At 45.2% G+C, this 26,019-nt stretch overlaps 1 protein-coding gene across 1 annotated transcript in view; it reads left to right on the forward strand.

Moving 5' to 3' along the window:
* Positions 1–2,410: 2,410 nt before the first annotated feature.
* LOC119178770 (uncharacterized) overlaps positions 2,411–26,019 on the forward strand; it is a 57,116-nt gene continuing 33,507 nt past the window's right edge. Inside the window, exon 1 of the mRNA XM_037430015.2 lies at positions 2,411–3,140. Coding sequence (XP_037285912.1) covers positions 2,532–3,140 — 609 coding nt within the window. The 5' untranslated portion in view covers positions 2,411–2,531. The remainder of the gene's footprint in view (positions 3,141–26,019) is intronic.

A 26,019-nucleotide genomic window follows, 5' to 3' on the forward strand; every position in this document is an offset into this window, starting at 1 on the left:
AACGGTCTCGTCGCTGTAAGTATACAGATATCTACATCACTCGGTAACAACATGGGACACTTACCTATTGTTCATTTGTGACTATAAAATAACGACGACGTGAACTGCACGCGAGCCGCATGTTGCGATCGTCGGTGGTCATCCAGCCGTACTCGTCATAAGCCTAGCGACGCCGTCGGCAAGCCGACACGGTATGGCATCAGCGGGGCGCCTGGCTGCTTCGCCGGCTTTCCCGCATAAGGGCCGCTGCTATGTTTGTATTTGCGGACTCGTGCGCCAGCACTGCGAACGCTGGTTCGGCCGACATGATCAAATGCCAGCTTATAATTCGTACTTTCGGGCTGTAGTGATGTTGAAGATTAGATGGATACATATTAAAAGATCGGTGCGCATCGCTGCTACGAATTCGCCCATGTAAGTTTTCGCGTTACGGTGTCAACGTTTATTGTTTTTTAAGCCGAGTAAAAGTCGCCCACTGGCAATACATGGGAGGTCAAAATACTGTGCTATATTTACCCGATAGTCTGTTCTCTGTAGTGTAGCGCGGTTGGTGCAGTGTTTTACATTGAAATAATAGTGCGTATGTATGTGTGTGTGTGTGTTGCATGAATAACATACTATGTTCTTCAAAGCTGATTAAATTGGAATAAGCATAAAATATACTCCACAAATGCAGTGTCGCCATTTTTCGCCATTGGTCCAGACGGTTCAACTGTTAGTCGCACTGGAGCATTCTACTGGAACCAACATTTAAACCAAATGGAGTAAGTGCTTGGGGTAGGAGTTGAACCCTTGCAGTTACTCCCGCAGTTAGTCCAAAATTGGTTCAAAATCTGTGGCACCGCATTTAGTCCCCTAAAGGACCAATGGCATACCCTACTTTAGTCCTTTTCGGCTTAGAGTGTACATTCAAAAACTCAGTTACCACGAGAGTAAATTTTTACTTCGACTGGTTGGGGTAAAAAAACGCAGAAAAAGTAGTGCTAGAGGTTACCCAGTTTCTGAGGTTATTTCAAGGTATTTTCGTTTAGTGTGTAGGATGGAGTCCACCGCGTAGTTCACTCCAATACTGGAAACAATATACTGTTGTGGACCCTGACGCGGGTTACCGGCCTGTGCGATAAGTTTCACTCATGGTTCATCGGCTCCAACACTATAGTAGAGTAGAAGTCTTCTGTTTACTACCCCGTAACCCCTGTTGCCATTCCTTCCGACGGCCGTTTTCGTGGTACGGGGGTTATTCACGTGTCACGCTTAAACCCATTCATGCGACGTACACCTCCATCATAAACAACGGCAACGTGGGCCGCTTAGGCGCGAGGGGGAAACAATATTTACACAGCATCTGACCTTCAATTTCTTCATCTGTATATATTCATCAAAACGAAAAACGTCGTCCTTGTTGGCGATTTTATATATATATATACTCCAACGCTGTTATTGTCTTGATATATATACATATATCTTTTTCGACGATAACCACCAAAACGAGAATATTGTGAATATTGTGTTGGTCAAGCTTGATCACGCAGTGCAGTGCTCCAGCCGTATTATCAAGAGAAAATTGCTTGGTATATTCGCAATTCAATATTTGATTGGTTCCAGCAACATCCTCAGCGATGTCGCTTCGCGTTATTCGTCGAGAAACCAAGTACTGAGAGGAGAAGACGAGGACATTATCCTACACGTGCAAATGTTTTTGTTCGTAACATGGAAGTTTCATTTTATCAAAATGTAATTTATACCGTTGCTTACGGTTTTTAGATAACGAAGCTACGTATTTCACACTAAGAAAGTCGGAGTCTCAGTGCTCTGAGAACTGACGCGAATTTTCATTCTGCACAGGATCCCGAAGTTGAGACTTGTCAACAAAACGAGACGCATCTATTTAATTCGTTTAGAACAGCTGTGGCCAAACGCTAAAAAACAAAAACAATTTCTATGGAAATAATATTCACTGAGGTAAGGTGTGCCTACTGCCAACTGCTTGTTTGAGGAGGAGGCGAGGAAGCCACCTCGGCCATCCCTATGGGCACCGCACAGAACGCTTGATTCCGCGGGTTGCCCTCATCCTATTGGCTTCGAGTACACGAAGGGCGTGCTCGAGGGAAATCTGTCGTCCCTTTGAGTGGACGGCTAAACGGCGAGGGAAAACGAGATTGCGGGGAGGATTCGCCCCTGGCCCCGCCCACCGTTGGAGGCCGCCGCCGCCGCGTACGACATCGAGTGCGCGTCGTTGCACCGCGTCGTGCCAGCCGGAGCGTGAAAAACATCGGAGCGGCTGGCGCACGCCGTGATATTGCACTGGCAGCGTCAGCGCTCCCTTCGCTCTTCGCGGACGTGGCACGGTGCCTTCCGAGGAAAAGTCAACGTGTGAAAGTAGCCGTGCACAAATTGACGCTGGTGTACCTTGCAGCAGGCGGCTATAGCTTGCTGTTTTGTCTTAGCTGTGTTTCACCAGGCTCGCGAAAAGGGAGAGGCGCGCAAAGGTGCGGGCGAGCTGGCGTGGCAACTCAGTGTGCTGCCCTATAATGGCGTCCGCTCGACTTCACCCCGCACCGGCAGCGTTCGTCGCACCTGACGGTGGCGGTGGAGCGTCAACTACTGCCGCGGCGGCCGCTGCAGCAGCTGCCGCGGCATTCCTCGACTTGTCGAGTCACGTGGAATTCGCCTCATACCACGACTTCCGCCTCTCTGAGCTGCGCGCTGCAGGTGCGGCAGCCGCGCACGGCTTTGGGGGCCCACTGGGTCCTTACCCATTTGAAGCCGGCAGCAGTGGTCCACCGCCAGACGCCTTCTCACCCCTGGCCTGGGAAGGCCTGGGCGCCCCCGCAGGCGCGTACCACTCAGCCTTCGAGTTCGGCCACTTCGGTATCGGTGGACACCATTCGGCTGGTGCAGGCGCGGCTGTGTCGGCCCCTTCGTCGGGTTCTCGCTTCCCTGCCATGACCGTGCAGGGCAAGAGGTCGCCCGCGGGGGCCGCCCAGCAGAACGGCTTCGCGTGCCCGCCACATGGCGGCAGCGGGAAGAGCAAGCCACGGCGCCGGGTGGCCACCGTGGCTCAGCGCAGGGCGGCCAACATCCGAGAGCGACGCCGCATGTTCAACCTTAACAGCGCATTCGACAAACTGCGCAAGAAGGTACGTTTTTCCTCGCCTAGTTGCTTCTCAGCGGATAAGGCGAATGCAGACCGGGCATAACGTTTTCGCTTCCTATAACAACGCTTCGATGGCGCAGATGCAAGCTGTCGGGGTCAACCTATTGTCGCTAAAACGACAAGTGTGGCAGACATGAATTTACTTGCACGTGAAAAGACAGGAACCAATAGTAAAATATGAATGCAATGATTTCTATTAAAAGGAAACCTTAAACTGTACGGCCCATTTAATCAGTTGACGAAATGGGCATTGAAAAATTGGCAGCGAATCGAGGGAATCTTTTACTCAAGTATAATACTTCGTCTTTGCATTGAAAAACGGAAGCGGACACGGGATAAATATGAACATAGTGGTGCAACATTTGGCAAACCATGGCAGATTGACGTCAATGATCTATGTCAAAGACAATGTTACGTCGTAAACGAAAGTCATGGATGCTATTTTGCACTTTTTAAACAGTAGAACTTTGTATGTATGTATATATATATATATATATATATATATAGGCGAGAAATAAATCCAATGGATCCGGTAGGAAATGCAGTCGAAAAAAGGAAGACGACAAACGTACGAAACGAAGTTTTTACTAACGTTTCGGCAGGTGGGCCTGCCTTCGTCGGAGTAAATGATGAGAGGCCGCGCAGGGCCTATTTGGGCGGCTGGCTCCAGTATCACGAGCATGCGTAATTTTTCGATTTTCATGCTAAGTTGCAGATCAAGAATACAAGTGAATCGATAGATGTGATTGTATGAAATACACGTGACATTTCACAATAGTCATATGGCATATCTTACATACATGGTAAATTGTGTGCATCGAAGCAGGTTTATAAGACAGCACTAAAAAATAAAAAATAAAATAAAATTGGATGAATAGAAACACGCGCTGCGCAGATTCATACAGGGTACCAAAGGACACATAAATCTTGCATGAGAACACAAATCTCTAAGGATAATCTATGAAATGAGCAAAATAAGAAATGAATAAACAGAAAATTGAAAAGGCAAAGTTGATAAAAAATATATAATAACTCAATGCAAGAGTTTACAAAGGTATGCATGACATAGACAGGAGACAATGTGTACGCAATAATACGAAAATAGCTGAACAAGCACGGCAGACATCCACCAGTCATTGTTAAGTGTATTAACGAACTAAGGCAACATGCTAGTAAGTGTTCCCGGGCTTTCGTTCATTCCGTTTGAGAGAGTTTGGAATTTATGAATAAGGAATGACTCTCTAATTTCGCGATCATGGTGTGTCTTGAAACCAGATTCAATTATTGTGGCTTGGATGTTACTGAAGGAATGACCTGTGTCGGTGACATGTCTTGAAATTGGTAAGTGAGGAAGGGCATGTACATGAGCTCTATGATTGTTGAATACCCGCGACTGGATCAAGAGGAATCAGGGAAGTTGCCTTATCACTTAAGGATAAAAGGATAAAAAAATAAGTGATAAGGCAACTTCCCTGATTCCTCTTGATCCAGTCGCGGGTAGATTCTACCTGTTACCAAAAATTCATAAACAAAATAACCCTGGTCGCCCAATTGTTTCCGGCATAGGCACCGTAACAGAAAGCTTATCGCGTTACGTTGATAGCCTGATCAGCCAGATACCTCCCACGTTCCAGTCATTTTTACGTGATACGACCCACTTTCTGTCAGACATCAACAACCTTACTGTACCTATCAACGCTCTTCTTGTTACTCTTGATGTTGCATCTCTTTACACGAACATACCTCACCTGGATGGGATACGCGCCGTGACTGAGGCTTATGATCACTCCACTCTTGATAAGCCAATTGATAGCTCCACTTTGGCTATACTGTTGCAAATGATTTTACAATACAATAACTTTGAGTTTAATGGAGTGCATTATGTCCAAGTCAGCGGTACGTCTATGGGTACAAAAATAGGGCCCAATTACGCAAATATTTTCATGGGAATCCTCGAGAACAACTTCCTGTCGAGTCGTTCGTTGAAGCCCTTTTACTACAAGAGATTCATTGACGACATTTTCATAATTTGGCCACACGGAGAAGCGACACTTTTGTCTTTTATTTCCGCTTTTAACAATGTTCATCCCTCCATATCCTTTTCACACTCATACTCACCAAGCACCATTGACTTCCTCGATGTTACAGTATGTATCCATGGTACGCAATTGACCACAAAATTGTACCGCAAGCCCACTGACAGGCACCGGTACTTACATTTTGAAAGTAGCCACAAGAGGGATTGCAAATTGAGCATACCATATAGCCAGGCGTTACGCTTTAAACGAATTTGCTCCGAACAGTCCGACTTTAACGCCAACTGTACAGAACTACGCAGTGCTCTACTTAAACAGAAATATCCAGCTATGTTAATCGATGATGCGGTGAGGCGGGCCGACGCATTAGAACGCACAGCGCTCTGCAAAACCAAGAAAAATCTTAATAGTCATTCAGAAGTAAACCTAGTTTTAACACACAATGCATCGGCGCCTAATGTCACAAGTATTCTCCGAAAACACCACAACATCCTTCAGCAGAGTGAACGCCTTACAAGAGCCTTTCCACAACCACCACGAGTTGTATACAGACGAGGCAAAAATCTACGCGATTTGTTAACTTCGTCTAAAACCAAATGTGATGACAACACTCAACTGGTTGGTTGCCATCCTTGTAAAAAACCTCGCTGCAAAGTGTGCGCTCACATGACTACGACAACCTGTGTCACCAGCACAGCGACTGATTTCAAAATAAATATCAGAGGCAATTTCGATTGTGACACACAGAACGCCATTTATCTGCTGGAGTGCTCAATTTGTCATCTACAGTATCTCGGTCAGACTGAAACTGCTTTTAGGTACCGATTCAACAATCATAGAGCTCATGTACATGCCCTTCCTCACTTACCAATTTCAAGACATGTCACCGACACAGGTCATTCCTTCAGTAACATCCAAGCCACAATAATTGAATCTGGTTTCAAGACACACCATGATCGCGAAATTAGAGAGTCATTCCTTATTCATAAATTCCAAACTCTCTCAAACGGAATGAACGAAAGCCCGGGAACACTTACTAGCATGTTGCCTTAGTTCGTTAATACACTTAACAATGACTGGTGGATGTCTGCCGTGCTTGTTCAGCTATTTTCGTATTATTGCGTACACATTGTCTCCTGTCTATGTCATGCATACCTTTGTAAACTCTTGCATTGAGTTATTATATATTTTTTATCAACTTTGCCTTTTCAATTTTCTGTTTATTCATTTCTTATTTTGCTCATTTCATAGATTATCCTTAGAGATTTGTGTTCTCATGCAAGATTTATGTGTCCTTTGGTACCCTGTATGAATCTGCGCAGCGCGTGTTTCTATTCATCCAATTTTATTTTATTTTTTATTTTTTAGTGCTGTCTTATAAACCTGCTTCGATGCACACAATTTACCATGTATGTAAGATATGCCATATGACTATTGTGAAATGTCACGTGTATTTCATACAATCACATCTATCGATTCACTTGTATTCTTGATCTGCAACTTAGCATGAAAATCGAAAAATTACGCATGCTCGTGATACTGGAGCCAGCCGCCCAAATAGGCCCTGCGCGGCCTCTCATCATTTACTCCGACGAAGGCAGGCCCACCTGCCGAAACGTTAGTAAAAACTTCGTTTCGTACGTTTGTCGTCTTCCTTTTTTCGACTATATATATATATATATATATATATATATATATATATATATATATATATATATATATATATATTTAGGATTTCTTCCGAAGGCCACCTTTGTGTTTATGGATTTTTTAAAACTTAGGGTAGCCAACAATAATAATACACAATATATTTAAATGACCCATAGAATATTCACTCCGCCAGATCTATGGCTTCGCTAACTTCCCCATTGAGGGTGAGGTGGAGATTTTTTCTGATATAACATATACATCTAACAAATGATTTGTGTTCAATCAGAAGAAAGAACAGTCAATTTTGAATAATCAGCAATGCGAAAAGGGCGGACGCATTCAAATGGGACAAGAAGAGCAACATAAGATGGACTAAACTTGTTTTCAGCATGTGCACTGCAACTAAACTAATACACTACGTGTATACCCGTAAGCGTAGCCATGTGTTCATTCTGTTGGATGAACTGCATGCTAACTTAAGCAATACCGAGTACGCACAGTATGAAAACTTAGCGGTTCTCTGAGAGCAACCTTCTCTGATCCTGCCTGAAAAGGCGATGACACGTTGAAAAGGAATGGAATATGACAGGAGGTCCTGCTTCAGACAAGTGCTCTGGGACCTCTTTCTGTATACTTATATAAGCATGTATGTTTCACATGGTAAGTAAATAAACTGAAACTGAACGTAGAATCCATGGCAAGACTAGCTTCAAACAGCGCTTCAAGTGAGAGATAATTTTAAGCTAATGTTCGAGGGAGCGCAGAGTAGCATCACACTGACACTGATGTTTTCTCTTTGCAAAATACTGAATACCAGCTGTACAAGCCAATTGTGCCAAACAATTTATTAATTTATAGATTTTTCATATATTTGATTGCTCATTTGCTTAATTAGTACTAATAAACGAAAAAACGGGCTTATTTGACGCAGCCAGTGCAAGTCGGTTTATGTGTGCATCACGCCGTTCGACTGCTCCGTAATATGCTTATTGTTTTTCGCAGTTGTCTTTTATAATCAGTCTGTCAATAACCTCAAGACAAAATCTATTACATAGAGACGCCATACAAGACAGGAAAGCAGTAGCGACAATGTTGCAATTGCTTAAGGCTACGGAACAATAAGCGAACTTGAAACAGCAGGGCACATTCCAAGACGGCATTTCGTGTATGACGCAGAATGTAGCGTGGTATGTAGGAGATACGGACAACGATAGTTTTGTTTCGGAGGGTGTTCATGCTGTTGTCAGGAAGGTTCGCTAGAGAGGGCAGGAACCTCCTCGGTACCGCTGTCTTCTGCTTTGGCAAAGAAAGGTGCACGTCTCCTCGAGTCATACAAGGAAGATCATTTTGTGGTTCAGGAAAAGTCCATATTTGCAGAAAGCGCGTTAACAGTTGTTCGGCAAGAACTTCAGGGAGGTATAAGACTATGCCTGATAATGCAACAAGAGCAAAATCACGCATTCTTGAAATGTGTAATTGGTGGAATTTGGCAGGTTTTGCCACCTCCCTCAAATAAGAGAACCGATCGACATTGAATCTAATTTTTGCGGACAAGATGCACAAGCCAGGGGTTTACCGTTGTAATGATACACAGCTGCACTAGGCTGGGGTGTCAGCCATCTTCTTTATTTTTAAAATTTTCTTCCTCTTCGTCATTTCCCCACCCCGCCTAACCTCCACGTACACTCCCTTTCCCTGAAGACTCATCCCTTTTGGGGTGATACGTGAAGACGTTTCCAATGGTCGCAAACTCCAGCACACGAGCATCGTTGGTGTAACAAACCCTTTTGAGAACGCTATGTTGCACTGCAATCTGAACCACGCGATATGGTCCCGTGTAGACCTGCTTCGTGCCGGGAAGGCCTTTTATGACGAGCACCAGATCGTTCATTTCTATCTGAGTTATCTGCTTGTTGTGGCGGTGCATAATGAAAGCTTCTCTTCATATTTTCCCTGTATCGCTGGCAGGCTTCCCAAGTTTTCCGCTTTTCGCACAATTGCAGGCGGTCCGCAATGCAAAGTTCTTGATCAGCAAGAAGCACAGGTGCCTTTCCAAAAGCTGCAATGTATGGGCTACATCCGATGCCCGCAATGTGCCGCTGACTGTGATGAACCACAGCTGCCTCCAAGCAGCACTTCCATCCGCTGTGAAAACCTGGGTGCATTGAAATGAACTTCCTCAAATCCCGAATGATTCTTTCAGCCATGCTATTTCCCGCAGGATGGCATGGAGCGCAGCATAGCAATAGATCTCCTCGTTCCTTCGCCCAATCTTACAATCGCTGACTTAGAAACACTGGTGATAGTACTACTTTCGTATTTTTGAACATCTCTCTGTTTAAAGAGCGATCGAACTATTTGCGTCTTCCCTTCCCAGCCCTGCAGCCTTTATTCTTGTGCACGAGTATATTGCCCCTAGGAAAGACTGTGTTTTTCTCACTTTTGCAGCCTTCTTCTTGAGCTCTGCGAAATCCAGATGAATGACTTCAAATGGTACGTCAGATTGTCGAGGCAAAATGAACTCTTCCGTTCTTTGAAGGTATGGCTTTATGAACTTGACATTGATGACAAGACAGAGCATTCCGTTGAACGTCCTTTTTCATGTGTTTCCACTGAAAACGCAGGCGAATCTTGTTTTATGGCCTCCAAAAGTAGCCGTGTCCACCTGAGTGTGGGGAGTCGTGATAGAGCTCGAAAATGTGAGGCACCATTGTTTCGGGAACTGTGAACTTTCCGTTTTGGAACTTGATTTCTTCAGTTGCCTCCCACAACAAAGGTGCGCTGACGTTTTCCTGGTGAGGAATCACCTCAAGTCTTGAAAGCGCATCTGCAACCTTGAGGTGTTCCCCAGGCCTGTGGTGGACCACTAAAGTAAACTGCTGGAGTTCACTCACCCAGCTAGCAATTTTTCTTCGTGGTTCGGCGAGCTTAAGGGTAGGCGTTAAGGCTGGGTGATCAGTAAAGTGGGTGAAGCTCCTACCGTCCACGTAAGGTCTAAAATGACGTACGGTAATTAGGACTGCGAAGGTTAATTTCTCTGTAGTCGTGTAGTTCCGTTGCGTTTTCGAAAAGGTGTACAAATAGTACACGATAATCCTCTGTTACCAGCTCCGTGGAGAGTCGGTATCTCCCGGGTAAAACACTGCGCCTTTGCCATAATAAGAAGCATCGGTGTTCAGTTCAAAGGGAAACATGAAATCAGGAAGAGTCAGGACCGGATCAGACGAAATAATGGCAAAAGGCTGTGATAATTGAATTCACACTCTGCTTTTCACTGAATTTCGGCGGCAAGCATTAGGAATGCTCAATTACTGGTACATCCTTAATCATTCCTGTGGAACATTTCGTTTTGGTCGCATACTCTCTAATGAATGACCGGAGATGCCCTGCTAAACCCATAAATACCCATAAAAAGTGTAATTCATACGGCTTGTGCATTTTTTGCGATTCGTTCGACTGATTCCTGTTTTGTTGTCTTAGTTTGACAGTCAAGTACTCTTCCAAGAAACACAAGTTTCCTTTAAAAACTCATTCTTGTCATTAATTTTGAGCTCAGCGTCACAAAGTGCTATAAATACACTATCCAGACGGATTGATTGCTCTCCCTTGTTGCGGGATTGATTGATTGATTTGTGGCGTTTAACGTCCCAAAACCACCATATGATTATGAGAGACGCCTTAGTGGAGGGCTCCGGAAATTTTGACTTCTGGGGTTCTTTAACGTGCACCCAAATCTGAGCACACGGGCCTACGACATTTCCGCCTCCATCGGAAATGCAGCCGCCGCAGCCGGGATTTGAACCCGCGACCTGCGGGTCAGCAGCCGAGTACCTTAGCCACTAGACCACCGCGGCGGGGCTCCCTTGTTGCGGGAGCCTTATCTAAGATAAGAAGAGCGCACTACGCCATTTGCGGTCACTGTGAACAAGGCTCCCGTGTGGGGAGCCGAAACGTCTTTTTAAGTTTTGTGTATGTCAGCTTGGTCAACGTTTTTGTTATTTTGCACTATGTAGACGGAATATTTCTTGCATTTTTCAGAAAGCAAAATTCGCCAAAGTCTTTTACATACGTCAATGCGCGAAAAACCTCTGCAGCACCTGCTTTATCTATGATAGGGTCTATATGTGGCATAGGGAACGGAAAAAGCTCAGTCTGCTTAATAATCTGTCTGTAGCCCGTGCAGAGTCGAAGACTTCCATCTTCCGCAGTTGCAATGGTGATGGACGATGCGAACGTATACGTGGACGGACAGATGATGCGCGCATCCAACATCTCTTGAATCTCGTTCTGAAGCCACGCTCTTTTCTATCCTGACACATTATATGGATTCTTTATTACCACCGTCGTATCACTTAGCTTGAATGGTGCCTCAAACTTTGTAGTTGGCGTCGGATATTCTTTAAAGCGCAGCGATTTCAAGTAAAGCGCCGCCCCGCCGCGGTGGTCCAGTGGCTAAGGTACTCGGCTGCTGACCCGCAGGTCGCGGGTTCGATTCCCGGCTGCGGCGGCTGCATTTCCGATGGAGGCGGAAATGTTGTAGGCCCGCGTGCTCAGATTTGGGTGCACGTTAAAGAACCCCAGGTGGTCGAAATTTCCGGAGTTCTCCACTACGGCGTTTCTCAACATCATATGGTGGTTTTGGGACGTTAAACCCCACAAATCAATCAATCAAGTAAAGCGCCATATATTCACCTGATGGTGGCTTCCGGAGTCCTTGAAGGCGGAATTGTAGTGTTGATATTGCGGTGCTTTTCTTCTGTATTACTTTGTCGTGTCGTGGGCGAAGTGCGCTGATGACTAGACGTGAAAGCTTTAATTCATACGGCACTCCATCGTGTACCAGTGCTTGCGCAGTGACAGTTTTGCCTATTTTTAATGATACACAGTTGCATGCTAGGCTGTAGTGTCAGCCATCTTTATTTTGAACACCTTTTATCCCATCATTTTAGCCCCAACCCTGCGTAACGTACACGTAGAATCCTTTTGTTTGATTGTTTCGGAATGAGGGGCTTGGCAAAAGAGCGTCTCCAATTACCTCCAAAACCACGTTGAATTTTCGAAGATCCCTGATTCGTTTTGCGTACGTACTTGGACGGGATAACCGATTTCTTATCTAACACTTAATGTACCAATTACTTCGGCATAACCTCTAACATACAAGACCTGTTTTTCTTCTTCTCGTATAATCTTTTGATGAAGCACGTTAGAGAGCCCCGCCGCGGTGGTCTAGTGGCTAAGGTACTCGGCTGTTGACCCGCAGGTCGCGGTATCGAATCCCGGCTGCGGCGACTGAATTTTCGATGGAGGCGGAAACGTTGTAGGCCCGTGTGCTCAGACTTTGGTGCACGTTAAAGAACCACAGGTGGTCGAAATTTCCGGAGCCCTCCACTATAGCGTCTCTCATAATCATACGGTGGTTTTGGGACGTTTATCCCACATATCAAGCGCGTTAGAGACTGTATGCATTTTAAATGACCACAATTAAATTCGTTTTTTATAAATGACTATGGTATTATACCAAGGGGTGCTTCGTAGAGTTGCTCAGCTTTTACTTGAATCATGCCTTACTTTATCTCAATGTTGAGGTCTGTATTCAAGAATCGGGCGCTTGTATCGGATCAATGACTGCACCCGTACTGAATGAAATATTTTTAGCGAAATAGGTCGTATTTTGCTGCTCGATTTGCAGGTGTCGCCACAATGGTATTTCGTTTTGTGAACTATTTTTCGGTACAGGACAGTTCTGCAAACAGATACGTTCGTAAAGGATGTTTTGGTACAGGAACAGGATGTTTTGGTACATAAAGAATCACTTGGCACAGGAAAGCTTCAGAGAGCATTCACTAAAGCGTAAACACGTCGTATTCCCCGAGTCTATTTTGCGGATCAGTTTCAGGCGCCTTATAAGTCATACTATGGCCAGCCAACATCACTGCAGCTGCATGGAGCGTGAACGGGGCAGAGTAGCGGTGATACCGTGCGCATACATGTGCTGTCACACCGAATCGAAAATATCGCTCATATATATAGGTATGAGCTGAACGTTGTTTTTACGGCCAAGGATAACCTTGGCACGCATCGAGCGTCGTCTGCTACCACTCGTCCCATGCCCGTATTTTGAAACTGGTCGTCCCGGCTTGATACATATCATACCACTAAAACAGAATAGAACCATACATAACTACAATACCTGAAACACTTCTATCTGTAACTATTTACAGAAGTCAAACAAACATTGTTTTCTAATGTCATGCCCACCAAATTGCATACAACCACTAACGATTATTCACATGTCGCAGCACCCATGTATGCTTCAGTGCGAAGCGTTAGGTTGCTACATGTAAGCAATGGGGCTGAAATAAAATCCTATTTTTTTACGTGCAAAAAATTACTTCCCATGTTGTCTGCGGGTTCGATCTCGAGTTCAGGGATGAAAGCTCGCTCACTATCTTGCGATTGATATGTGAGGTTTAACGTCCCAAAACCACCATATGATTAAGAGAGGTGCCGTAGTGGAGGGCTCCGGAAACTCACTATCTTATGAGGACCAGTTTAAGGTGTAGTCAATTTCTCGACGAATGGTGGAAACTTCAGGAGCACCAACTCCTCTCTTTCAAACACAACGTCCTTGTAGTCCTTGTCGAAATTCTTATGTTTTTCTCGAGCCACTCAGGTGTGCGTGGCTACGAGCTCCTTGGCTTTTTGTAGCTGTTGACGCACCAACATGAAATATCTTGGTCCTTTTTCGAGCTCCTCAATCTCTCGGCGGTAGTATACGACACCTATAATGGCAGCAAAGGATCCCTACCGTATAGACCAGGAAAAAGGGAGTTTGGCGAACCGTGTCATGATATCTGGTGCAGTAACAGAATACAACATAGGGGAAGACATCGGCCCACTTTTGTCCCCGGTGGTAGTCATGCCAATCACCTGTTCGACTGTATTGTTGGCTCTTTCGCACAAGCCGTTTGCTGCGGGGTGATATGTGGTAGAGGCATCATCTCTGATGCCCCCATGCTTGAAGTGGAGCGTGCCATCGTTTGAGTACCATGGTCTGTGATAATCGTGGCTGGGAATGCGTGCTTCAAGATGATCCGTTGTTCAACAAACTTCTGAACGGTTGCAGCCTCTGTGTTCGAATGTTGTTTTGTCTACACAAACTTTGTGAAATAATCTATGGTGAATATATAGTACTTGTAAGCTTTTGAAGCCTTGAATGGTCCGATTATGTTCATACCATCTGTGTGAAATAGGCTGCGGACTTCTGGTGGCTGTAATAGACCTTGAAGTGCTGATGTCGGCATCTTCATCCTCTGACAAAGGTCATAGTACCACACGTTCCGTCTAAAATCTGCATAAGCTTCGGCCAGTGATACTTTGACCCAAGAGCATCCAATACTCGCCTGATGCTCATGTGGCGCCCGTGTCACCCTACATGCATTTGATGGAGTCCCTCAGCTTGTCACTGTGTACGAAGGCAGAGGAAAATTTGACAGCTGACTGGGCCTTGGTCTCTTTCGTACAACATGTCTTTGTGTGTGATAAGCTTCTTTAGCACCCGTTTATGTTGCTTCTTTGGGCCCTGCGCAGCCCTAAGCATATCCAGGACTTTATCGCGAAATACATTCAGACGCTCTTCCTTACCAATGTTGCCATCGAATCGCACGGATGGATATGATACTCCAAGATCGGTTCTGCATGATCAGCAATGAAATGATTCCTGGAAAGACAGTGTGGTGCGCTGTGAGGGATTCGTAATTTATGGATGACATCTAAGTCAAATTCTTGCAAAATAATGAGTAATGAAGAAGACGTTGGTTTGCTTACTTGTAGCACATGACCTAACACAATGCATACTGGTCACTGACAACTTGAAACTTCCGGCCTATAAGCTATGGTCGCAGTTCTCCTATGGCTAATTTCACTGCAAGAGCTTCTAATTTCCTTGAAGCATAATTACACCCTGCTTCTTCGGCGTGTCGTTGTGGCCGTCGGATATATTGGGTTCCGGGGTAACATAAGAATGACGTCCACACACAATTTAGAACAGCAAGGGCCAGGCAGGCCTTTTTCTTTATTAGAAGCTACTCGAGCACGTGCGAGCTCAGTGTCGATCTCTTTTATTTTCTTCGTGCGAAGGTGCAAGACAGCACCAGGCGTCGTCTGCCATCGCTCGTCAGACTGTGCCCCATGTTTGGGAAAAACTAGATGGTGTAGGTCAAGGAAGCACATGAACCTGCAATCTTAAGCACAAGGTTAGTTTTGTTTCATGTTCGTCTAACCTTGTTTACTGTATTCCTTTAACATGTGAACGAGCGTATAGGGCAAACTGCTCACTGCTTCAACATGCGCCTAAGGGAGCACCAGTCATAATTGAAAGACAGGCAGCTAACGCATTTGGCGATTCATTGTGCGCAGTGTTGGTGAGAAGAACGCTTTTCGAATAGAGTCATTCTGTTTAGGCACCTTGACCGCACCATATGAGAGCTTGCAGAGGCATATCACGTCCACATCAGTCAACCATATTGTCAGCCACCCGTCAGTGACTACTTCTAAAGAAGAAGTGTCGCTTCTGAAGGAAAGGAGTAGGGACATGGAGAAACATGCTTACGTAAAGAGTGGACACTCCCGTAAGATCCTGCGGCGCAGCTACTGCGCTGCTTTGAGCGCCATGAGTGGCTGACCGGACCCGATAATGTGTTCAACAGAAATAAAACAACAAAAATTTTTCTCTTTGTTATTAAGATTTGAACGCATATACCCTCATGCTCCGAAATCGAGTGTCTTTACCACTATAGGCTACGCAGCCATGCTCCTATAAATGGAGCACAATCACAGTATATCTAAAACACATGCCCTTTGTGCAAAGCCAATGCAGAAATACAAGACTTTCTAGACAGACATTACTGATTTCTGTGGTAGTGCACTAAACGTCTTCACGGGTAAACGATGTAGAGCCGGTAAGAAGAATTGGACAAACAATTGTGTTCTTCTCTAAAAAAATTGATGCCAAACTTGGGTCTTTATGGCCCTCTTGAGGAGGCTATTACATGTGTTCACTAACGAGTAGGAGCGAGTTCTTGCGGTTGGTCAGACCCTTCCTTGCTCTACCGCGAAAATGTTTGAGTGGCTACTCTTCACGAAAACTTATTTCCCTAGGGTATGTGATATGACAACGTCTCTTCAAATAGGTTGTGATAGTTCCGGCGAAAAGTGGTTCAGAAGACATTGCCAGTGACATCAGCATGGGAGGTTATGGGAGCCGCAATTGAGGCGCGACAATGTGTGGAGGAAACACACAATATCGGTGAAAAACCACGTTTGATTGAAAGTCGAAGCACTTTGTTTTACTAACGACACTCATTTCCCTCAACAATACAATGTTGGTATAGTGAGAAAAGCATTAACCATAGTTTTGTTATTATTTCAAAAAGATTATTTCAGCGCCCTCTCGCCCTCTCACCATGCTATTACTCAGTGCAGCCCTTGCACTGCATGGAAAAGGCACGCTCTAAAAATTCGTTTGCAATGAAACACCCCCTTACGTGTTTTAGTGTTTGACACTTGCTCGCATTCTCGGCTGTGCGCGAAATCGCGAGTTGTGCTTTTCGCTAGTTAACGTCTAGAGTGAAGTGTCCAACGGGCAGTTGAGTGATGCGGATTAAATTTAACTGAGTGCTTTCGTCGGTACCTACAAAAACGTTGTGCTGTTTAAGGATGCAGTAGCAGCAAGCGTATGCTTGGTGACCCACGTCTTCACGATAAGAAACAAGGGCAATGCTTTGTAATAAAGAGCTCTCCGAACTTTCACCTGTCAGTATTCCTGCAGACCAGTTTCGTTTTTGAGAATGCTATTATTCGATTTATCAGTGACCAGATCACCAAGTTTGCCTCCACGCTTTAGTTTGCAAGTCTGCATTCGCATTAACAGCAGTAATACATCGCAGCATAATGTATAAAAACCTAACGCAAGCAATGTCCGAAGAATTTGAAATGCAAAGCATTAGTTCCTTAACAAAATTCGTTGATTACGAGTCTGTCTGTCTGTCTGTCTGTCTGTCTGTCTGTCTGTCTGTCTGTCTGTCTGTCTGTCTGTCTGTGTGTCTGTCTATGACATTTCGCTCTACTGGCTGTTCGATAGTGGCGTCGTCACCAAAATTGCTATCGCATAACATGACTGTATGAAGAGCATAAGTGGCAAGTGACAACATGAAAATCATTACATGTATATCATGAAATGCATGATCTACATTTCATGGTCTTGCTGTTCTCGCATGGTTACATTCGCATGATATATTAAAAACCTTGTATGGTATTACATGACGACATGGCGAACATAAGTGACGGACTCTACAGAGAAAATCATGACATGTAATTCATGTAAGTCATTACTACACGCCAAGCTTATGGCGCAGTCGTGGTCGTTTCACTAGCTTTACGTATACCAAATTTGGTATTTCGTGACGTGAATGGATGACGAAGGTATAGAACTGGTGCGAACATGATAATGATGAAATTCCTGTCGTGAATGAACATGAGTGCACGCTACGCTCATGGCGCGTTTGCGGCCCTTTCACTAGGTTATATACCAAATTTGGTATTAGGTGACTCGAACAGGCGGCAAAGGTAAATAATACGTCCAGACATGATAATCATGACATGGGTGTCATGTAAAACATGAATACATGCTACGTTCAAAGTGTGTTCGCGGCCGTTTTGCTGGCTCCACATACACCAAACATCATGTCACGTGACGTGAATAGACGACGGAGGTAATTGACACATTCAAACACGGTAATCATGACGTGGAAGTCATGTGTGGCATAATTTACGTCCGACTCGTAACGTTGTAATGCTTTCAAAGTGAAATATCAACCTTGTTCATTCGTGCTTCGCATATCATGGATTCCCTCTTTCCTTGGGATCTACACAATTTTCGAGCCTATTTCCATTTTCTGCCGTGTAATAGGTTGGGCTCTTGTGACCATTGAATAGAACTGAAAGGTCATACCTGCGGCGTGACTATGCATCATTTATTGCTGTTAAAACTGAAGAACACAAGCATTGTTCATGCTAAATAACCTGACTATGTGCGAAGCATAAAAGGATCGCTGTAGATAGGGCAGGTATACGCATGTTAATTGTTGTAAATCATCTGCAGAAGATCAGATGAACGCCGAATAAAAGTTTGCAGAGTAAGTTTTCTCGTAAAACTGAGGCAATGTTAACAGTACTATACACTCAAACATGAATATCTATAGTCAACCGTCGGTATTTGATTACCTGGCGTTGACTTGAAGCCCACTCGTAGAGGATTAGTGGCCGATTGCCTTAGCGCGAGCTCTTAGCAATCAGGGGCCTATGAAAAGTAATTTAACATCAAATTATAGAGCACAAAAATATCACTTGTTTACCTGCTATATCGCCACATCCGCCTTATTTTTTGTTCCGCCAGACGTGTTCCCTCCCCACAGAGAAGATGCTAAGCCCTAAGAGCAGCTGATTAGCCGTCATTTGCTAAACATAAGGGCTTCTACAGAGCCTTCACTACCAGCTTTATCAAGCTTGTATATGGTGCGATAATTCACGACATTATTCCTGTGACGGTGGACGGTGCGCATGGCCAGCGGGTGACAGCGTGTGTCATATATATATTGATAGTTTCAATTAACGTACGAATCTCGTGTGTGTCTACTGGAGGCTCAGTGAGTGTATACAGCGAGAGTGCTTTGTATGTATGTGTGTGTACACAAAAAAACACACACTATATTGAAGACAATAGTACCCGTATCAGTGCACCCGTTACATGCAGGATTCAGACATATACATGTTTCAGCAACTTCATTTGCAGTTTTACTTGGCATCGCGAAACCATAAGAGCTCAGCCTCACGTAGTTCATTCAAACCTTCTGATTATACACAAATAACAGCTGCTCTGGTACACATCGTTCGTAATTATTGAGAAATATTTTTTCAGACCTCCTGTAAATTATATATTTATTCGAGTATAGGATAAATACCAAGAACGTGTACCACAACACAGGTCATCTTTCAACTGAAGGCATAGATATTTATTATGATATTTACATACATGTTTCCTACCATACAGTCTTGCAAAACAAATCGGAGTAGTACACCTAATGTCGGTTTTACAATAAGAATTAGGATGGTACACTGGCACAATGTATCAAATAAGACAAAATACATGGCACAGGTAAAATAAAAGCAAATACCAAGGAGGTGGTAGACCAAAAACGTGATGATCTTCCAAGAATGTGGAGAAACTTCGTCACAAGAGACCTCACCATTGTTTTCTCAAAGACCATGAAAATCCTTTAAGCACTACAAGCGTGTGATAAGTTACAGAATAAACAGAAAGTATGCGCACGTCGCTGTAAGTCCAATTTTAATGGCTCACCATAAGCCACAAGAAATATGCCTTTTCTGGGGAAATTCCCACTGAATCTCATACATGCTTCTGTAATGTCCTCTTGTATTGACAAAGTAAAAACGGTATTTCGAGCATTAGAATTGGCTTCGTCATAATCTTGTACATTGCAACAAGTTGATCTCGAGAACATGACAAGAGACAATGTGTTTGAAAGATATCGGAGACGTATTCTACTAATAGCCACGTAGTTCTGAGGAGCAAAAAAATCATTTTTTATTTGTGCACCATAACACCTATTTAATTTTGAGATTGAAGATGTATAGCGTATCGACAAAATAAGAGAAGGAAAAACAACATTATCATAAAAAATCACTTTATCGAAGCGAGCCTATATCTGAACAGCGCATTATTGTATTTATTTGTTTCTACATTGTGAGCGAACACAATTCATAAGCAATGTTCGCACTTAGGCGAAATACAAACAGATAAAATTCAATTATCACCGACACTCGTAATGACGGCGCTTACAATGCTGACACAGATGACCAAACGCATGCGTGTTGCTTCTTGATTCAACGTGAATCCCGACGTTTTACGATTGCTCAACAGCAAGCTATGCGCGCGTAATTACAGAGCACACGAAGCTAACAACCATCTCGGACCTGCGCTTACTACGCGTTTAGCCCCGCCGTTGTGGTTTAGTGGCTAAGGTACTCGGCAGCTGACCCGCAGGTCGCGGGATCGCATCCCGGCTGCGGCAGCTGGATTTTCCGTGAAGGCGAAAATGCTGTAGGCCTGTGTGCTGTTAGGTAGAAGGTGTCGGGACATGCCGCCACGTCCGTGACTATGGCGACCTTGGGTAGCGTGGTCCCGGCTGGAGCCATCCGAGTGCCGGGAGATGACGAGTCGAGGAGCCGACGTAGATGAGAAGAAAACGTTTACGTACATTATTTACATGTTCATAGTAGCGTAGAACAGCATGGAACAAACGAAGCACACCTGAGCGTCTCTGCACTCGTGTTTTTATACACTGCCTTCCCAGGATTCACTGCGAGGGAAAACAAGTCAGTTCAGGTCCCTCCAATAGGATTGCCCTCCTCCACTCCAACCCTGTGTAGGCTAGTTCGCAAAACCAGTTTCTAGAAAAGTGCAAGGACACGCACACCCGGTGGCACAGGGACGAAAATACGGCACCCCTGGCTCAGCTAGCTCCTTGCAGGCCCCGAACACAATGCACAAAGGCGCGGTCACTGGCCCAGGAATGTAGAAAGCGTGCTCTTGGCACAAGTCCAGATTCGAGGACCATTGTTCGGTGCACCACCCAAAGGAGGAGGCGGAAGCACAGGCTTCGAAGGTCCCTCCGGGTAGTCAGGGGGAAAGGGTTTTTAGGTCCGCGAGCCCAGCAGACTCACCGTACCACCATTGTAATTTTAAGCCGCCCTGGAATATCGCTCCAGGCATAACAGCACCCCCGCCACCAAACGATGCATCACGAGGACGAGCTGCCACGCGTGGCTCAGCTGAATTGATGCAGTCGGGCACCTGGTTTTTTCCTGGGTCTCGTTGCGAAGCCATCCAGACCACCATTGTCTCCGCAGGCATTCCCCTGAGTCAGGCCTCTTGCACGGACTCAAGCTTCCTGTGGATACGACGAACCCGACAAGACTATTGTCGAACCACAGCTAACGCTGCAGGCGCCTTCTGCACACCCCTCGCAATGCCAAACCAGACGTAATACCAAACTATACAAAAAAACCTGATAATTCGTTTCGGCACTTAACTTAAACGGGGAAAAGTGCGTATCTCATGGCGACAAGACAAAACAGACCTCAATTTCGGTTGTTGCTAGAACGACAACCTCGAGAGAATACAAAAATTACAATTGCAGTATAGCTACCATGGGAAGAGAAGTGAAAAATCAAGGAAGCCAACGGATACTCTCCGGTTTCACTAATCCTCCTGAACACTCTCGCTGAGTGGTAACACAATGTGCATGAAAGACACACAAAACAATATCTGAAAAGCGTAATCACATGAAAAAAATTGCGTAGCAGTACATTAATTTTTCCTGAAAATGCTGTCACAGCTTAGATGGCACAGCTAAGACCATCGGCATTAGCGTGCAGTTTACCCTTCTATTGAAACAATGAAGTCGTATCATTTAATCCTTGGCCGACCCACAAAGGTACCACACCAAAACCTACCAACAAAGAGCGCTAGCTAGGTCTGGCCCTACGAGCATTTCATTACGCATTGTTTACCCTCGAGTGAAGCAATGTGGTCGAATCATTCAATCCTTGGCCGACCCACAAAGTTAGCACGCCAAAACTTACAAACAAAGAGCGCTAGCTTGGTCTGGCACTACGCGCATTTTACCACGCCTTATTTACCCTCGAGTGAAACAATGTGGTCTATTCATGTAATCCTTGGCCAACCCACATAGTTACCACACCAAAACCTACCAACAACGAGCGCTAGCTAGGTCTGATCCTACGAGCATTTCACTACGCCTCATTTACCTTCGAGTGAAACAATGTGGTCGAATCATTTAATCCTTGGGCAACCCACAATGTTACCACACCAAAACCTATCAACAAAGGGTGCTAGCTAGGTCTGGCACTACGAGAGGTAAGCCTCAAGCACTCACCACACCAGGGTAGCTGTCGCTGGCTGATCCCACCGAGCTGCCATCCACTGTTAGGAAGGCGTTGTTGGAACATGCCGCCACGTCCGTGGCTGTGGCGGCCTTAGGTAGCGTGGTCCCGGCTAGAGCCATCCGAGAACCGGGAGAAGACGAGTCGAGGAGCCGGTGTAGATGAGAAGAAAACGTTTATGTACAGTATTTACATGTTCAGAGTAGCGTAGAACAACATGAAACAAATGAAGCACACCCGAGCGTCTCTGCGCTCGCGTTTTTATACACTGCCTTCCCAGGATTCACTGCGACGGAAGACAAGTCAGTTCATGTTCCTCCAATAGGATTGTCCTCCTTCAATCCGACCCGGTGCAGACTAGTTCGCCAAACGAGTTTATAGAAAAGTGCAAAGACACGCACACCCGGTGGGACAGGGAAGAGCAATATGGCACCACTGGCTCAGCTAGCTCCTTGCAATCCCCGAACACAATGCACCAAGGTGCGGTCGCTGGCCCAGGAATGTAGAAAGCGTGCTCTTGGCACAAGACCAGATTCGAGGCCCATTGTTTGGTGCACCACCCAAAGGAGGAGGTGGAAGCACAGGTTGCAAAGGTCCCTCCGGGTAGTCGCGCGGAAAGGGTTTTTACGTCCACGGCAGCAGACTCACCGCACCACCATTGTAATTTTAAGCCGCCCTGGAATGTCGCTCTCGGCATAACAATGCTCAGATTTGTGTGCACAGTAAGAAACCCCAGATGGCCGAAATTTCCGGAGCCATTCAGTACGGCGTCTCTCTTAACCTTTGTTGGTTTTGGGACGTTGCACCCCACACATCAATCAATCAACTACGCGTTTAGCAGCTACTGCCAGCGCCGCGCGCAGTATACGCAAGGTTAGGCCGACTGAAGCCACGCTCACCTCTCCCTCCTTTTCACCGCACATATGCCTAAATTCCTCGCTTACTCTTACCCAATTCACCCGTAGCTTCCGCAATGAGAAGGGGTAGGTGAAGGCACACTGCCTTTCTCCTCACACTTGCACAATTTCCCTCTCTTCACCAACAGTGTATGTGTCCCTATCGGTAATTAATATACCAAAAATATATTTACCCTAAAACAGAGAAAGTGTAAAGCTAGCAAGAGAGCAATGTATGCAGAGAGCCTCGTCTACTTTCCACGATCCCTTATTGAAAAAGTAATTGAGAAAAAAAACAGAACGCTGGAAAGAAAAACTTCTAATAACATTGAGTTTGGGATAACTCGAATTATATGAGTGCATAATAAATAGCTTATCTTTATTGTTTTGCTCTCACTCGCGAAAATTTATTCCCCGTACAGTTACAACCAATTTTAAGAACTAATTGAACGAAAACTCCAATACGTATCAGGAGCGTCTAATCTTTCTAATATATAATAGTAGGAGCAAGCTTAAACGAATAACATACTGCATTCTATGGGAACGCAACACTAGAAAACATCCAAGAAAGTTCCAACTTCCAGAATACTTAAGGCTGGTACATCCAAGTCTTTGTACTCATGGTACATATAAATCTACATGCTATGAAAGATATGCTCACTTTCAAACGTTCAGAATGAACGAGCCATCTGGAGCTGAATGAAGTTGAAGGGATCATGACATGGTCTCCCAAAGATTTGCGCTTTTTGGTGAAAAACGAAGGTAGAGGGTCAAATATGCTTGTACAAGTGTGAAAAATGAACTTTGAATGATTATTTCTCTCCAATAGAGGCCGTAGAAACCTTCAGCTGTACACTCCACCCACGGCCGGCAACTTCCATTTTGCCGTGTGGTGCGTGACGTCACAAAGTGATGGGAGCAGTGCCGTCGTCTGCTACCAAATGGCACCATCGGCATGCGGTCAGTGTTTCACTGTGTTGCGAGTGTGGCTTGCCGTGTGGTTCGCATGGGTTGCGAAGTGGTACGGGTACGATCGCCATGTCGTCGGCGCCGTCGTCAGCTCAAGATTCGGGCAATGATTCATCGAGTAGCAGAAGCGGCGACGACGTCGTGTACGCTGCGCAATTTGATTTCGACCCCATCGCCAACAGCGCTAGCTAAGATGAAGGCGTCGAAGACGGGGTGATCCAGATTCGAATCACCTCGTTGTAGTGGTAGACGTTGCAAACAGCTTTCCACAATGATAAGTAGCTTTATTTCAAGCGTGCCAGGTTGCCAAGCTAGCTTAACGATCAGGAGACGGTGAATTCGCGAGCAAACTTTGCGCAATGAAATTCGAAAAGCGTGCAGATTTTTTTTTTGTTGCTGGCATACGTGCATGCACGACATAATAAATGGTGGTAACAGTGCTGTCTGTACTGATCGTTGCTTTGGAATGTTTTGTTACGAGCGGCCTGTATGTACACGTTATTCGAAGCAAATGCCATGTTTTCAGGGCAACGCAAGGATTCTTCAAAATACGTACTTTGGCCGAATCTTCGTCACACAGCGTCCAGCCGCAGCCTCGGATTTTAAACGTGAAAAATGTTTTAGCGAATTTCGGCGACCTTGAGCGTATCTATCTATCTATCTATCTATCTATCTATCTATCTATCTATCTATCTATCTATCTATCTATCTATCTATCTATCTATCTATCTATCTATCTATCTATCTATCTATCTATCTATCTATTAAGCGGTGTTCTAGTGGCTAAGGTACTCGGCTGCTGACCCGCAGGTCGCGGGATCCAATCCCGGCTGCGGCGGCTGCATTTCCGATGGAGGCGGAAATGTTGTAGGCCCGTGTGCTCAGATTTGGGTGCACGTTAAAGAACCCCAGGTGGTCGAAATTTCCGAAGCCCTCCACTACGGCGTCTCACATAATCATTTGGTGATTTTGGGACCTTAAACCCCACATATCAATCAATTATCTATCTATTTAGCTAGCTGCCTATGACACATAGCTCTCCTGGCCGTTTCGTTTATCGCACTGATACCAAACTTGGTATGGCATAACATGACTGTATGACAAGAATAATTCGCTAGTCATAACATGACTGTCACGAAAGGAATGTCGGTAACGTCATGATTTTTGTTTCATCGACCTGCTGCACTTGCGGTGGTTTCGCTCAAATGACATTTTGCAAACTTGGTATGATAAGACATGACTGCATGTCCAATACAATCGAGGGACACTAACATGAAATCCTGGCATGCGTGTCATGTAACAGCATGACTATATGCCACACTCATGATGCGCTCGCGGCCGTTTCGCTAACTTCACATTTGCAAAATTTGGCACTGCGTCACGTGAATGGGTGACAAAGGTATGTAACTGGTGCTAACAACTTAATCATGAGATACGTGTCATGTTAGAACATGACTACATGCCACACGCAAGGCGCCCATACACTTCGACGCGAGCCGGCACGCGTGCGCACCGGCGTTCGTTTCATCGCGTCACGGCGGCGATGCCACGCCAGGCGCCGATCTGCTGCCATTTACTCGCAGGCGTGCACCGCACTGCATTGCTTTGACGCATGCGTGTTTGAGCGTGGGCGGCGTCCCTCCGTCATAAAGAGAGGCAGACTCAGTGCTGTCTAGGTAAAGTCATCGGCGCGAAATGCTGAATGTCGCATTTTGCCGCGGTTGCCGGCGGGCCGCGCCGATGGAAGCTGGTCGCGCATGGCGTCAGACAACACAGTGCTTGCGCTTCGCTAGCGTAGGGTCACTGCCCAACGTGCGCGTACGTCAGCGTTATGTCGGAGTATATTTGACCTTTCATGACGCGCTCGCGCCCATTTCGCTAGCTTCTCAAATACCAAAGTTGGTATCGCGTGCGGAATAGACGAAGAAGGTAAATAATATGTCAGAACATGTTAATAATGAAATGCGTGTCATGTATAGCAGGAGATACTACGCTCATAGCGTGCTCGCGGCCGTTTTGCTAGTTTAACATATACCAAATTTGGTATTACATGACGTTAATGGACGACTAATGTAAATGAAAGGTCTCAACATGATAATCAGGATATGCGTGTCACGTAAAACATGACTGCATGCTACGCTCTTAGCACGCTCGCAGCTGTCTTGCTAGTTCAACATTTACCAAAGTTGGTTTTACGTGGTTTGAAAAGACGACGAAAGTAAATGACACATTCAAATATGATATTCATGGTATACGTGTCATGTAA

The sequence above is a fragment of the Rhipicephalus microplus genome, chromosome 1, assembly GCF_043290135.1.
Source record: "Rhipicephalus microplus isolate Deutch F79 chromosome 1, USDA_Rmic, whole genome shotgun sequence".
NCBI classification, from domain to species: domain Eukaryota; kingdom Metazoa; phylum Arthropoda; class Arachnida; order Ixodida; family Ixodidae; genus Rhipicephalus; species Rhipicephalus microplus.